The sequence below is a fragment of the Quercus lobata genome, chromosome 11, assembly GCF_001633185.2.
Source record: "Quercus lobata isolate SW786 chromosome 11, ValleyOak3.0 Primary Assembly, whole genome shotgun sequence".
NCBI classification, from domain to species: domain Eukaryota; kingdom Viridiplantae; phylum Streptophyta; class Magnoliopsida; order Fagales; family Fagaceae; genus Quercus; species Quercus lobata.
Genome location: NC_044914.1, coordinates 12,962,378 through 12,978,899, shown reverse-complemented (window position 1 = coordinate 12,978,899; position 16,522 = coordinate 12,962,378). Strand labels below are relative to the sequence as shown.

Sequence of the window (16,522 nt, the reverse complement as noted above, 5' to 3'; positions counted from 1 at the left end):
TTATAGAAGCTTGAACATGTTAATGAACTACTTAATTAACTTTTTTTTTTCTCATATATAATAAATATCATAACTAAAATTTTTAGCCATTTACAAATCTATGCTAATAATCAATAACAAAATTATAGTTGAAATTATATTATTTAAATAAATTAGATAATATGATTTTCACTTATGAATTTATAAAAATTAGATTAACCAACCTTGTATAGATATTAGCTAACCTTGTATTTGTTACAGCTTCAAAAAAAAAAAAAAAAAAAAAAAAATCAAATCTTGTATTGTTACAAATTATATATAATTTTTACTATAAAATTGACTATTTATATTCTCAATAAATTATAAACACTACTTTGACATTATATTAATTTATTTACAAACCTATAAAACCCAATATAAAGTCCATATAATATAAGTACACATTTATACATATATACATATTCTCTCTGACCTAAATTGTTAGACCTTTTTTTTTTTTAATTTTTTTTATAGAATGTTAGGTCTCTATTTTATTTTGAGATGTCCCAAAATGAAGCCCTCTTTGAAAAATTAAATAAATTTCTTAACTTACCATTTACTTTATTTAAAAATTCAATATCCATATTTCACTAAAATATAAAGGGTCATGCTAATAGGTGCCCTTAGGGTAATGGTTAACAACCTATTTTAGAAAAATTTGACATCACTTTTATGAGAAATGGAAAAAACTATCAAAACAGTAATTATTTTATTTTTCCCATAAAAACTTTCTTTAAATGAATGTTAACCATTGCCCTAAGGACATCTATTAGCATTTTCCAAATTTAAATTAGAGAGGGTGGTTTTGGAAAATTGAACCTATTTATGTAAAATATAATACATTAAATAATGTTCTCTTAAAAAGTCGAGTTTTCACATTAATATATTTGAGTTTGACTCAGTTAATAGTTAAGTCAAAACTTAGGCTTGGACTTAACTCACACTACCGGTTCAAGACCTAAGCAACTTAGGCCCCCATTTGTCCCAATTTGTTAAAGAAGGTTTTAAGGCTCCATTAAAGAAACAAAAGGTCTCGAAATTGTTTTAAAAAATACAAAAATTGTAGAATGATAAATATTTTTTTTTAAAGAAAAAAACATATGTGGGTTTTGCATTCTTTTCTCATCTTTAAGAATGTTCAAAAATATTGAGCTAATAGATATTCAACACAATTAAAACTCTAAATTATTTCACAAAAGAAAAAAATTGTATGAATGTGTCAAATAAAATAATCATTGACAATCAAATTTCCTAACAACTTGTAAAAGAGATATTAATAAACCTAAATACAAAAATATATTAGCAATTTTCTCTTAAAAACCAAGAAGAATGGTTTTTAAATAATAAGTTGAATAGATTATTTTAATATAATATTTAAATATTAAATAATTCATTAAAATTTATTGCCTTAAGCTCCAAAATGTATTGAGTAAATTTGTTGACTTATTTGTTAAATAAAAATTCAAAAAAAAAAAAAAAACTTTTTCCTTAATCGAACCTGTGCTATTATAAATAGTACGTACATATTCACTTTATTGTTCTATGGTTAATTTCTAGAACCTGCATCCAATTCCATATTGTTCTGTATATGAAAAATATCATATTGTTTTTTGTTTTTGGAGATTCAATATCATATTGTTCCCCAAGTTTCTTGTGGTATACAAATATTTTACCCTTGGCGTTTTCAGTTAAAATTTCAATTTTCATGTACTTCTAGAGAAACAAACAATTGTTTTCCTCAAAAAAAGATGTACTTCTAGAGAAAGAAAGAAACAATTGTTTTACTTTCTCAAACGTGAGCTAGCATGAAGATTGTAGCAAAAATGTTCAAATCAACGCAGCTTCTCCGCTAAATAATCAAAGAATTTTCAGCTCGAAGCAAACACTTGGTCAAATATCTCAAAAACAAATGTGTGGTTGGTCATAATTTCCTTAATCCGAATCACTTTGAGAGGTTATCTAAATTTTCTTTATGTTAATCATTTATCATTGTTTACAGTTGTCCATCATTGACTCAATACCATCAGCTAGTAGCCTAGTACCTATTGGGCATTATCGGCATATTTGTTCTTTCACGCTACTTGCTCAAGAAAAGTTTTGCAAAAGAAAAGTGAGGAAATAAAATGAAATGAAAAATAAATAAATAAATAAAAACTCTAGGATAATTAGATATCTATAATTATCTCACATGTTTTGTATAAAATATTTAAATTTCAAGTTTATGTTTTAAAATTATACGCAAAAACACAAGTTTGTAGTTAAAACTAAATATATTAAATAGACTAGTATTATGTCCATACGATGCATGGTTTAATCAAAATTCATATGGAAATAATTTTTTTAATTAATTTGCTTAAAATTAAATAATAAAAATATTTTCCTTTTAAGTTATATAATGAATGCATATTGTGTTAGACTAAAGGTATCATAAAATGTATATATAAAATGATTTTGAATAATACATTGAACTTTAAAGATAAAAGGATTTTGAATAATACATTGAACTTTAAGACTCAATTAATCACGTATATTTAAATGGAAAAATCTTGAATTTAATAATAAAAAACTACCCAAAACAATAATTGAAATCATGATTAGGTGGAAACCTCAATTCAATAATTAAGAACAATTTAAATTACTAAACATTTAAAAATTTGAAGTAAAGAGACTCACATGAGAATTTAATTTTTGTTCTTGAAAGCATGGGAGAGACACTAAAACTTGAGTGAGTTTCACCCAACCAAAAAAAATTAAAAACAAAAGAGGATACACACACGCACACACACAAGTTTAAGTCCCATGCATTGCATGGGTTTTGAGTATAAACTCATAGAACATATAATTTTATTTTAGAAAAAAAGCTAAATGAATTATTATTATATAATTGAAAGTAAAAATCACGCTACAAATGTGTGTATATGCATGAAAAAAAGTTTGAATTCAAAATTTATTACAGAAAAAGAGGGAGTGTAGTCATACTCCTGTTTAACTAATTCTTGTTATAATCCCTTAGTTTTGTGGGGAGAGAGAGAAACACTTTTTTTTTTTTTGGTGGGGGGGGGGGGAAGTCATTGTATACTATATAATATCAAATATATTAATCTTTGGAAGTGGTATCTCATACAAATTAGTATTTCAATTGTGGGTTTTATTTTTATTATATATATATATATATATTAATACAAGATAGAAATTCTACTCTAGCCTAATTTAAGTGTATATGTGTGTAAAACTCTCTCCTGGAAACTTGAACCTTGACCCTTGCCCTGCACACCCCATAAACACTTATACTTGTTGAATGACCACTGCACCAAGGGTGCACGGTGGTGTTTCAATTGTGGGTTTTGGTAGTTAGAAGTTAGCACATAGTAGTTAAAAATTAGCAAATTACTTTGAATTTAAGTACATATGTGAGAAGCTTTTATTAATTTTTTTGAAGTTAAAGAAAAATAGCTTAAACAAAATGAAAAAAATAATAATGAAGAAAGAATGCATACCTGTGTTGTCTTGAGATTTAGGTATTCACATATTGAAGTAAACTCACTCCAAAAAGTATATATATATATATATATATATATTTTTTTTTTTTGATATAGAATTTAAATCCTATTGGAATTAAGATTTCTAATCAATGTGTTTGTTGGTATTTCATAAATTCCATAAAAAGTGGAAAAAAAAAGTTGTATGAATAGAAAGAAAAAAGAAAACGTTTTTTTATGGAAAAAAAAGGAAACATTGATATAGAAGTTGATACTTTTTATCTTTATGAGAAGGAAGAGAAGGTGTTTACTTTAAACTCAAATGTTTATTACATTATTTACAATTTTTTTTTTTAACTTTATCCAAAAACATTTTTGAACAAATAACTTGCTATCTTTTGTTTTTGTTTTTTTATTTTTTATTTATTTTTTTTTTTATGGAATACGAACCAATAACGTTTTTTTTTTCCTTATGATTGTGTAGTAATATAATTTAAGTAAAAATAAATTAATAACAAAAGGATTTGATGAGGAATTTGGAACAAAAAAAAAAATTATATATATGTTTTTTTACTACAAAAAGACTAAAAATATTTTTGCAATTTGGTGTAGCCACTTATCGCAACTATAGCTTCTAAACCCAACTTTTATTATCTATACTATCTCTAAGAGGATTCCCCTCTTTGGACTGGATTTTTATATGGTTCAAAAATACTCCTAAACTCTATGTTTAACAAGGCAAAAACTTAGGGACAACCAGGTAAAAATATATCTCCAACTCTACTTAAAATGCTTACAAAATATGATACTCTCCTACTAATCCATGTTTTCAAAAAAAAAAAAAAAAAAAAACTGATTCAAAATTTAAAATTAAAAAATTTCTAAAAATTGAGATGAATGGAAAATTATGACAATAGACCAAAAAAAGAAAAAGAAAAAAGAAATAGGATACTAGACCCATATCTTCAAAAAAAATTCAAAATTGAAAAAAAGAAAAATAATGACACTAGACCCAAAAAAAAAAAAAAAAAATTCATTGCACGCGGCGCAAAGCTTGTGTGATGAGGCTAGTACAGTGTATGATATAAAATTTGGCTTATATGTTAAAAATGAATAAAATTTTTAAATGTTATTTAATGGTATAACATAATAATATTAATAACCTTTTCCCCCATTTTTTGTAAGATAAATATCCGAAACCACTAACCCCACAAACATATATCTATAATTTTTTTAGAATGAAGACATAATATATATATATATATATATATTCATGGACAAATTGGAATAAAAATTTATTTTTGGCTTTTTTAAGGGCCATTATAGTCCATACGGGTCTATAGCAATGATTTTGGGTGTTCTAGATATTGTCGCTATAAGTTTGGCTTTTGTAGTGTAGATTCTCTTGTGCATTCATTACAGAGGTTTCAAACGGGTCTTACCTATATTGGGAAGTAGCTAAAAATAAAAAACAAATATTCTTTAATTTAAAAATGGCTCGACTTCTCATGCTCTTTAACATGCTTTAGGTTCGATCAAGTTAATCGTTGAAATGGTTAAAATGGTTAGAGAAAGTGGCAATGGCTTATATGTTAAAAATGAATAAAATGTGTTATTCAATGGTAAAACGTTATTTGGTGGTATAACAAAATAATATTACCCCCCCCCCCCAATTTTTGTAAGATAAAATCTCTCTCTCTCTCTCTCTCTCTCTCTCTCTATATATATATATATATATATATAATGAAAACATAATATATGTTGGTGGACAAAAAATTGGAATTAAAATTTATTTTTGGCTTTGTTAATGACCATTATACATTATAGTCCATACGGGTCTATAGCAATGATTTTGGGTGTTTTAGATATTGTCGCTATGGGTCTAGTTTTTATAGTGTTGGTGCTATTGTGCATTCGTTAAAGAGATTTCAAACAGGTCCTACCTGTATTGGGAAGTGACTAAAACTAATAAACAAATGTTCTTTAAATTAAAAATGGCTTGACTTCTCATGCTCTTTAGCATTCTTTTGGTTTGATCGGGTTACTAAGGTTGATACCATGACCAACGAACCAAGCAAGCTTCTTGTGAGCTAATATGAATTGTTATAAAATTTATATTAGATTTAAATGATTTATAGTTTCTAAACTTATATATCACCTCTCTCTCAATATATTAAATATTACTAAACTTGTTTTCATTACTAAATTAACTTGTGATTTAAGAATAATAGTAATACTTTTGCTTAGGAATTTACTATTTATGAGTTTTTTTAAAATGATTTTTATTTAATCAAAATGATTTTTACTTGAATGATTATTATAAATATATATATATATATATTTTTTATGATTATTTATGCTGTACTATTTTCTATGGTTGTCGATACCGTATTTTGTTTAGCCCTGATTAATGCGTCAAAACAATGATACGAATTCAAAAAAAAAAAAAAAAAATCATGTTTTTTAAAGCCAAAAAGGGGAAATAATTAAATAATTGCAACATGATCGGATGGTGAATTAAAAAATTGCAACAATTAAATCCCTTCCGATAAGAATTAAGACCAATTAACTTCCACTATATTAAATTTCATAATTTCAAAATTTTACTACTTCACATAATTACTTTTTATTTTCATTTATTGAATCAAAGAGTTTCATATTACATATGACTTGTTGGTACATTTGGTGTGACATTAAGAGAATAAGAAAAAAAAAGTACCCTCTTCTTATTTTTCATAATCTAAATGATCATGGACAATTGGGGTTTCTACCAGGACCACCATAATAAAAGTGGTTTATAAAATTTGTGACATTATAGCAATTTGGTTTCCTAGCGACAATGGCACTATAATTGGGAAACCTGAGAACGTTTGAACCATCAACAATTTGGAGATTTGTGAAGTAACTAGCCTTGCTGAACCCTTCTTCAGGGAAATGACCGCTGCCCATTTGTGTTGTGGTGTGCTTCCCATTTTTTTGTAGGTTTGTCACCTCTCCTCCCCATTGGATCTGTGAAGCGCTTTCAGACAGGGATACAAATAGGGAGGCAGGCCAATATCCCATTAGATACTTATTCCCAACTTGCAACCACCAGTCTCCCCTTCCTTTGATGTCCTACCTCATTGTACATGCCATGCAAATCAGTTTGTAATATTTTGAATGATAAATGAAGGTATGAAGGTTAAATATTCTTTCACTTGTTTATGTGCATAGACATGCCTGTAATTGATGCGACAATATACATATTTAAAAAAAAAAAAAAGATATCTATATTTAAAACATAAAAATAAATGTGGAAAATAAATTTAAAGAGTATAAGTGAGAGAGTAAAAGCCAAGTATATGCGAAAGAATAAAAACCTATTGGTAAAGCATTATATTTTTGGTGTGATATATATTTCTATTGAAAGAGAAAAAAAAAAAAAAAAAAACTTTTTTTGTGCAGAACAACTAGACTTAAATTTGCGGTCTTAAAAAATAAGTCAGGTTAAAATTAATTGAGTATAGAAAAACTTGAAACTTTAAATTTAAAAAGTTGTATGTAATAATAAATAAACCGAGAAATAAGAATTTCAAACATAAACTGTTACAAATAAAACCAGAAGAATATAATAGGGCTTCGGCCTTGAGCCATATCTGTAACATTTGTTACTATGAATTTTTTTATAGAAAAACTACATATGACATGATCATATATATATGTATCCAAAAATTAGAAGTATTTGATAAAGTAATTAAATTGAAATATTTTACTACCTTCCAGACAAGGAAGTGGAGTTCATATTGGGAACCAGCATAGACGGAAATAGGGTTGATGCTTCCACCCAGCGCAATTTCCTTGTTGGTTTGAACAAAGCCAGGTGAGCACAATAGATCGTAGCAACCCCTAGTTTGATTTGAATCTTTCTGTAGGAATATATGAATAAAAGACTATTTTTTGAAAAACAATAAAAAAAAACAATAATGGTGGGCAAGTAAAAAATTAAAACACGTACATTAGTAGCGAAAAAAGTGAAGAGCCTTGTGTTGTAATCTCCATATACATGATAGTTGACCTGTTATTACATACAAGTAATTTTTGTAAAAATGAAAATTATTAGTAATTCAATGTTTTGCAAGGGCCTAAAAGAAAAAAAAAAGTGATGATGAAATTAAATAATAAATATACCATCCAGCCAGCTTCAATGCTATTAAGCTCTCCACGAGCATTATCACCAAGGATCAAGAGTTGAGACAAGCTGAACTCAACTTGTTCCTGGATTTGGGGTTTCCAAGCGTTTACGGTTGCCTTAGTTCCATAATACTTATCTCCTGTCACAAAAACTATTGCATTCTAGAAACTCAACCATAAAAACATGAAGGTTGTGAGTGTCGACTTCTTGAGTCCTTAATTAGTAGTAGCAGTAGATATCATTGAGTTCAAACCTATTAAGTTGTACCTCATGGAAAGCAGTTACATTGGTGTCCGTGGTATCAAACTGAGGGTATTTGTTCCTTCCATAATTTGCTACAGAGCTTGCCCTTAATAAATCTTCTTCTTTAGTTCTTCTGATGGGAATAGTTTCTTCAGGACACCTTCCATTCAAGTGCCATAGCTGAGTAATTTGGGACTCGGACTTTGAAGAGACATCGTCGAATGAAAGCCCTTCTGGGTGAAAACTTGGTCTCATCTAAGGCATATATGGGCAAACCCAACCCCATACATACATAAAATAGGGATCCAATTATTAGCGGTTCCAAATGATCAATTGCTTAATTAAACTAGTCACCTGAATTGTATGATTCTTGAAGAAAGGATGATCAAAAGCTGGTTGGTTTTTGATATGTACGCAGTCGATTATATCTCCATCTGGGCTCTGTATCAGATATATTTTCTCATCACATACAGATAGATTTCAGTTTAAGATCATAAAAAAGTAGTAAATGTGGGAGTCATGGAGACACCAAAACACACAAAAGAGAATAATTATTTTAGGACTAAAGCTGAAAATACTATGGGTATGTTTGGATTGAACTTATTTTTGCTGAAATTAAAAACTGAAAATTGAAAACACTGCAGCAAAATAATTTTTAAATGTGTATAGTGTCGTGGGACCCGTGAACAGTGCATGAATAGTGCGTGAACAGTGTTTTTTGTCCCCTGCATAGTAAAATCACATGATTTTACTGTTCACGAGCAGAAAAAAAAAAAAAAAAAAAAAAAAAAAAAAAAAAAAAAAAAAAAAAAAGGACTGAAAATGTAAACGCCAAATTCAGTGCAATCCAAACGGGTACTATATAGAACACAAACTTTGTTTACCCCAAAGAGAAGGGGGAAAAAAAGGAGAGAGAGAGAGAGAGAGAGAGAGAGAGCTAAAAAGAAGAGAAAAAGAAGGTGGGAATATATAAAAGGACAAAGTTTGGCTACAAAATTGGTTGTAGTCTAAGGCAATAACTTCCTTTGAAAAAATTAATATTGCTACATATTTTATAAATCTAATTGTTAGATGCAAGTTTTTTTTAACTCTTAACACATATGTCAAATTCCAAAATTCTCAACAAACAAACTCAAATTCTCAAATTTCAATAAAAAATCAACCCTGAATCAAATGAGAAATTCTTATACCCAAACTCAAAATTCTCAACAACTCAAACTCAATTCTCAAATTTTAATCAAAACCCAACATGAATCAAACCATAAATTCTCATACCCTAACTCAAACTTCTCAACAAGTTAAACACAATTCTCAAATTCAATAATATACAAATCAAATTTATCAACCATAAATCACACACAACAAATTACCAGGAATTTAAAAAAAAGAAAAGAAAAAGAGGAAGAGCAATTAAGATCTAAGAGAAATCATGGTGCAAAGTCATGTAGAACCCACCCCAAATCTCAGCCACCCATTGCAACCATAAAACCTAGCTACCTGCCACCCACAATAACCCACAAACCAGCCAAAAACCCAAATCGATAAACCCAAATAGTGGTAGGAAAATACCGATTTGAGAATCAGTGGGTGAGTTGAGGACGGTGGAGGTGGAGGTGGTGCTTGAGGATAGTGAATTGAATGATTGGATTGGAAAAAAAATAAAAATAAATAGAAGAAGGTTGAACTAATAATCGGAGGTTGGAGCTGACAATGGTTGAGGTTGAGTCAGCAATAAGTGGTGTTGGAGATGAGTGGTGACGATGAACCTGAGAGTGATGAGTGGCTTGGTGGCTTTGGTTTGTGAGAAGAGAGAACTTGAGAGTGAGAGGGAAGAGGGGTTGTTTTGCTCATGAGAGAGAGATAGAGGGGGGGGGGGAGTTGTGTGAAAGAGAAGCGTAAAATGTTTTATACTTCATTTAGGAGTAAAACATTTTATGCTTGGGAGGGGTTTTTTTTTTTTTTTTTTTTTATAGTTTGACTATAAAATATTTTACAGCTGACCAAATTTTACACCCAAACAAACATGGTAAAATGTGTCAAATAATTTCCGGAAAATATTTTACTTTGAAACAAATGGAGCATAAAAAAGAATGTTATATGAAGTAATTAATAACCTTGATGGATTTAAGAGCAGGCTTGTTGAGGCGCTTCAACTGCCGTTGAATATCCAATTTTTGTTTCTGACCAAAGATGGTGTTAGTGTTTCCAATTCCAGTTGCTACCATTGGTATGAGAAAGCACAAGCACAAGGTCATCTTTACTGCCCTTGACCACCTCCTCCCCCTGACACAAGGCGACGCCATAACTAACTAATACTTGAAGCAAGTTGCTGGTTTGCGGTGTGCAATGATATTGCTAGCTTTGGTCATCCCCTTTGCAATACTTATAAATGTTCAATTGTTTGTGTAACAGTCTATTTATAATCATCTATTTATAGTCTATCTATTTATAATCTATCTATCTGTTTACAAAGAGAATTGAAATATTCTCAAATGCCACATTGGAGATAAGAACAAATTAAATATTGACTTTTTGTTTCATTTGGTTCAATGTTTTGAGTCTTTTCCTCTCTCACACATACAAATCTAGGTTAGATATAAAAGGTATTTGAAAAATCTAAAATAAAATGAATATTTATTTGTTATATAAGCTAATCGGGTTGTATTAAATGGGATCCCACATGGATTTCACTTTAGTAGAGATCCTTGTGTGATCCAAGACGTTTTAGGTATATGGGATCTTAAGATCCAAATCTGGATATTGATTACCATACATATGACCCATAAATGTCATACATGTCCCTTGGCTACCCAATAATTAAAGGAAAAATAAAAAACATCCAAAAGGAGAGAATGGTTGCTAAACCACTAATTAAACAAAAAAAAACTTATAAAAATATATAGTATCTTTATAATATACGGCCGTGTATCTTCTATATTAAATATTTTGTAGTTAAAAAAATATATTTTTACTTTCTCAAAAAAAAAAAAAATTAAATTAATGGCTTTTAAGCGACTTTAATTCATGATTACGTCAAATTTTCTCTAAATATATATCTTTTTATTTTTTAATTATTTTTTTTAAGTAATGGTCATTACATCAATCATGTTTTTTTTTTTTTTTTTTTTTTTTTTTTGAGAGAATTACATCAATCATGTTAAATTATCATTTTTTAGAAGAAAAAAGAACCAGATTATTTATTGAGCCTCTTTACAACTTTCAATCTTTCCATTTTCTTGAATTAATTTTTGAGAAATGCTACGTCCACAATATTTTTACAACAAGTCTTAAATGACAGATTGTTACGGGCTGTTGCTAGTGGGCAAGAAAGTAATTTTAGTGATGGATTCAAATTAAAAACCTGCAACAACCTGCAGTTTAGGATTTTCCCTTAGTTTTTATTTTTTATTTTCTTAGTGACCTAAAAGCCATGTTTTGCATTTTGTGAAAATCTATAACAATGAGTGTGTGAAAACATCTAACAATTATAAGACTTAATAAATAAATAAATAATTGAAATGTCCGAGGTGAAGGAACTGGGGGAAAAAATGCCATAATTAAACCACTATTTTTGGTTACAGACCTTAATTATAATATTATTAACATATTTTAAATTAGGACAATTGAATATGATGCTGAAATGATTCTCTAAATACATATACACACACTCGAGACCAAGGTTATCAAGATCGAGATCTTACATAAATTGATAAGAAGGTTTGAGAATCAAATTGTAGGATCAGCACGGGAATTGTAAGATCCTACTTTTCAATTAAAAAAATATACAAAAAATATCCATAATTATAATTCAATATATATATATATAAAACATTGAAAAAAGTATTTTTTGACACAAATTACTTAATTAGTGAAACTACTAATAAAAGGCAAAGTATTATATTACAAATACATAAGCAAAGTTCAAAGTTCAAAAGTTACAACTCCTCAAAGTATACATAATGTTTCACATAAACAACTTAAAGCAAATAACAATCTCAATGCCTAATATATCACATAAACAACACAAACCAAATAACAATGTTTCAAATAACACACAAACACACTCTTTCTTTAAGACCAAAGTTTTGGTTATCTTGGATGAATTTCTCAAGAACAGTTGATCATTATAAATAACAATTTTGTCATTGTTAGCGGAATTTAAAAATATAAAGAAATTCTTTTGTTGTCAATGTTCCCTCTTATAGTGGCGTCACAGTTGGATTTTTAGCTTCTCACCCTCACCTTCTACTCTCTAGTAGGCCACTCTCCTCTCTTCTCTTCTCTTCTCTTCTCTTTTGTCTTCTATGATTTTATTTATTAGGTTAAAGTGATGATTGACGTTAGCCTTGGGGTTTTATTATTATTTTTTTAATCAATTTGGGCTAACGCCACTAGGCTGATTCGTTTATTACATTTTTTTTTTTTTAATATCAGTTTAGGGTCTTTGAGCCCCATTTAGAGGCCCAAAATAAGAAAATATTTTTTGAATTTTCCTTTATAACATCAGATCTTTAGTATCATTATGGGATTTGGGATCCTATAAGACCCTAAGATCTGGATAAGGATTCAACACGGATTTCACTTTAATAGAGATCTTAGTGAGATCCATAATGTTTTAGGTATGTAAGATGTTAGCATCTAGATTGAGATACTAATAACCATAACTATGAACCATAAAATGAGAGAATGGTTATTAGTAATTAAATGAAAAATAAAAAACTTTTAAAATGAAAGAATGGTTATTAAACCACTAATTACACAATATATATATATATATATATATATAGATATAGTGTCATAATGGCCGTCATGTGTCTTCTATATTAAAAATTTTGTAGTTAAAAAAAATATTTTTTGTTAATGGCTTCAAGTCACTTTAATTCACATTTGTTGTCATCATTATGTCAAATTTTATCTAACTATATATCTTTCTATTTTTTTGTATTATATTTTATGGGTAATAGTCTTTACATCAATTATGTTCTTTCTTTAAAAACAAATATCAATAATGTTAAATTATCCTTTTTTTTTTTTTATAATAAAAAGAACTAGATTATTAAAGATTAATGGAGCCTCTTTACAACTTCTAATCTTTCCATTTCTTGAATTAAGTTTTTGGATCCTCAAACTGGAAGATGCACACAATAGTAACACGTGTCCTTATAACAAAACATAAAACAATGTCATATATAATATTTTATAACTTCATTTATTTGGTATAATATGGAAAGATAAGTGGGTTCTAGTTAGTTCAATTAGTAAAATCTTTAATGGTTGTATAAGAGATCTAGGGTTCAATCCCAGCCTACACCAAAAACTAATTGGTGTCTTGATCTGATGATAAAGAGCTATTATCAGGAGTGGATGCTATAGGCTAAAACTCTCTCAAAAAAAAAAAAAATGTAAAGATAATGTTATGAGGCAGACAATTATTTGTACATGTCCATTTCTTTGCCATGTGTCAACAATAAATTCCATCATTATAATAAATATTCACTACAATTCCTTTAAACACTTCGTCAATTTTTTCCTTATTTATTTATTTATTTTTTAAATGTTTTGGCCAAAATATATGCACTTTTGGTCCTTACATTTTGGGTGAATTTCCGGTTTGGTTCCCACTTTTTAGGCTGCGTTTGTTTCGGCTGAAAATGGATTTGGGAAAATATTTTACATCCTCCTATGTGTTTGGTTGTGCATGAAAAATTTGGTTAAACAAAAAACATTTGCGTTGACTGTAAAATAAAACCCTCAGACCCGTAAAACAATTACAGGAGTTATTTTACCTTCAAAGCATTTCCGAAATTCTTCACTCCACACCGTCCAACTCGCCAAGCTCTTCAGCTCCACCCTACACACCAATGAGAGAGAGACAGAGCTCCACCCCACATGCTAACACTGGTCTGAGGTCCACCCACACTTCGACGAGTAGTGCCGCCGTTTTCCCCTTCGTGCTGGTGGGTTTTCTCCCTTTTCTTCTCTTCTCTCACTCAACCTCACCTTCGCCCATTTCGAGCTTTGCATGTACCTGATCCACTAAGGCAAAACTCTCCCTCACGCTGACAAAGCCCATCTCACCTCCAACATCTCTGATCCGTCGCTCCCACGTCGCTAGCAAAACACTTCTCTCAAACCCACCCTCTACAATACCCAATCCACCCAAGACCGATCTCATTGCCACCGCTGAAGATCGTCGCCGTCGCTAAAGACCAATCTTGTTGACCTAATCTCCATTTCTTTCCCGATCTATCTCTCTTTCCCTCAATCTCTCACTCTTTCTTCCTCCCTCTCTCTCAGTTTGACCAAGTTCAGCTTGTGAATGAATAGAGCTAATGGATTTTTGTTTTGTTAACTGTATATACTGAAATTTTCTATTATAAAATTTGTTTGGAAGCTGAAAAAATGTGAGAAACTAGTAGAAAATAACATTTTTAGAATGCAACCAAACACCTGAAAACATTTTCTAGAACAATTTTCATAAAGCAGCCAAAACCTTGAAAATATTTTCTTTTCCCAAAAATATTTTCACCTGAAAATATTTTACACTTGGAAAATATTTTACATGTTACCAAACGCAGCCTTAGACACACCTAACTTAGTCCATGAAAATAAAAAATCGTTACCATTTTAGTCCTTACAGTAATCTCAGTAACAAAAATTGTCTACGTGGCAAACAGAGTACATTATTTGCACAATAAATGCTAACGTGATTATTAAAATAATATTTTTAAAAATTATTTGGAATTAAAAAATTACCACATCAGCAAATAAATTAATAAAAAAATAAAAAAATAATTTCTCAATTTTAATTTAAATTGGAAAAATTAAAAAACAAAAAAAAAAAAACTTTTTCCATTTTAAAGATTTAGAAAAAAAACTTATAACAATTTTCTCAAATTTTCTTAAACTTTCTTAGTCACCAAGAGTAGACACTCCATTTCGTTCCAACATATATCCAAGCCCCCTAGTCCTAATGATGAGAAATCAAATTGCTACCAAATTGATAAGCTCTGTGTGTGGAATCCAATGAGGATGATAGGCCTAAACATGGCCCAATGCAGTCCAAGTTCAAGACCAATTACAAAAATATGCAGGAAGCCTAAAGCCCAAAAGGCAATTTTGACCTAATTTGGCCTACGCTTACAAAGAGTGCGTATCTTGGGTATTTAATGTGTACGCACCCAATCTATGGCATATGCACTCTTTGGATAGAAAGCCTAAAATCACTTCATTTCACTTTAATAAGATACGAGGGCAACGTGCCTAATCAATTGGCTACCTAAACTTGTCATCAAACCCTAACTACTCATTTCCCCTATAAATATCACCATTTCCAACATCCAAGGGGTCAGAAAATTAAGACCTACCAAAACTCTGCCAAAATTCCCAAATAATACCTAAACCTAGAGTTTTAAGGCTAGAAGGGCAAAGGGTTGAGCAATGAGCATTAGATTGATCTTTAGATCCTTGTTGATTTGAAGGCAATCTCTTTCTCACCCAAATTCAAATTCTAGTTTGGTTCAAGCTTGCAATCATACTACTTAGGGCCTCTTAGCAAATCCTAATCAAGTTACTCAACTCATCCTCCAACACACATAATTGTGTTAGTTGATTTTGTTAAGACATATGTGATTCAATGTTAGGAACATATGTCAACATTTTATGTAATTGGCTAATCATTTGACAAAACACATTTTACTTGTAATTGGGTAGATTTAGAATGTGTTTAATGCTTCAAGAAAAAAAGTTTCAAGTTCAAGTGTTAAAGCCATGCAAGTCTATCCAAGAATCAAGTGAGAAAGTGCAGGGTTTTAAAGCTCGACAGCTGGCATCTATCGAGGTTTAAAAAGCCATGAAGCCTGAAGCTCGACAGCTAGCTCGATAGATACCCTATCTTTTGAGGTTTATGAAACTCAGTTTTTCAGAACTGTTTTTCATGCAATCCATGAGTATGTGTTTAGGCTTTCTTTTCTCACAACCCTAAACATATATAAGGATTGTTTTAAGGGCTATCACAGCTGATGCAACTTAATGCAAAAGTTTTTCACAAGCATATTGTGAACCAAAGACATATGTCCTAGTTCATCTTTCTCTTGAAGGAACTGTTGTATTTGTACACCGTAGGGTTTTGTGACCAAAGAGCTTCTTGAACTTCATCGTGTGATGAACTGAAGAACTTTGCAGCCAACATTCTTCTCAGGCTGGTAATTAAGTTGCGTACTGGGATCTGCGCAATTGGTTAGTCACGTACTAGGAGTCGTGCATTGAAAGGAGAGATTGTCACTATAAAATAAGTCCAATTAGGTATTGGGGTAAGGGTTCAACTGTAAGTTGGTATAAGGTACTGGGATTCCTTTATTTGTAACCACTTGTTTTGATAATAGTAGATTCTTGGGAGTGGTGACCTTAAAATCACCCGTGAGGTTTTTGCCATGTAGGTTTTCCCTATTCGTAAACAAATCACCGTGTCAATTTATTTTCCACTGCATACTTAGTTTAATTGGTGATTTGTTTGTACTACCACGCATATTGCATGTTAATTTGATTAATTAATAAACTTGGCTAACTAATCAATTAATTCATCACAAGGGGTCAATATATCCGGTCCATG

At 29.9% G+C, this 16,522-nt stretch overlaps 1 protein-coding gene across 1 annotated transcript; it reads right to left on the bottom strand.

The window, feature by feature from the left end:
• Positions 1-6,190: 6,190 nt before the first annotated feature.
• LOC115967302 lies at positions 6,191-10,263 on the bottom strand. The gene is made up of 7 exons (XM_031086378.1): positions 10,026-10,263; positions 8,266-8,352; positions 7,936-8,166; positions 7,665-7,829; positions 7,492-7,551; positions 7,253-7,402; positions 6,191-6,611 (listed from the first exon to the last, which is right to left on the bottom strand). The coding sequence occupies exons 1-7, from the start codon at positions 10,212-10,214 to the stop codon at positions 6,246-6,248; spliced, it is 1,248 nt and encodes a 415-aa protein (XP_030942238.1). The 5' UTR covers positions 10,215-10,263; the 3' UTR covers positions 6,191-6,245.
• Between the last annotated feature and the right edge of the window lie 6,259 nt (positions 10,264-16,522).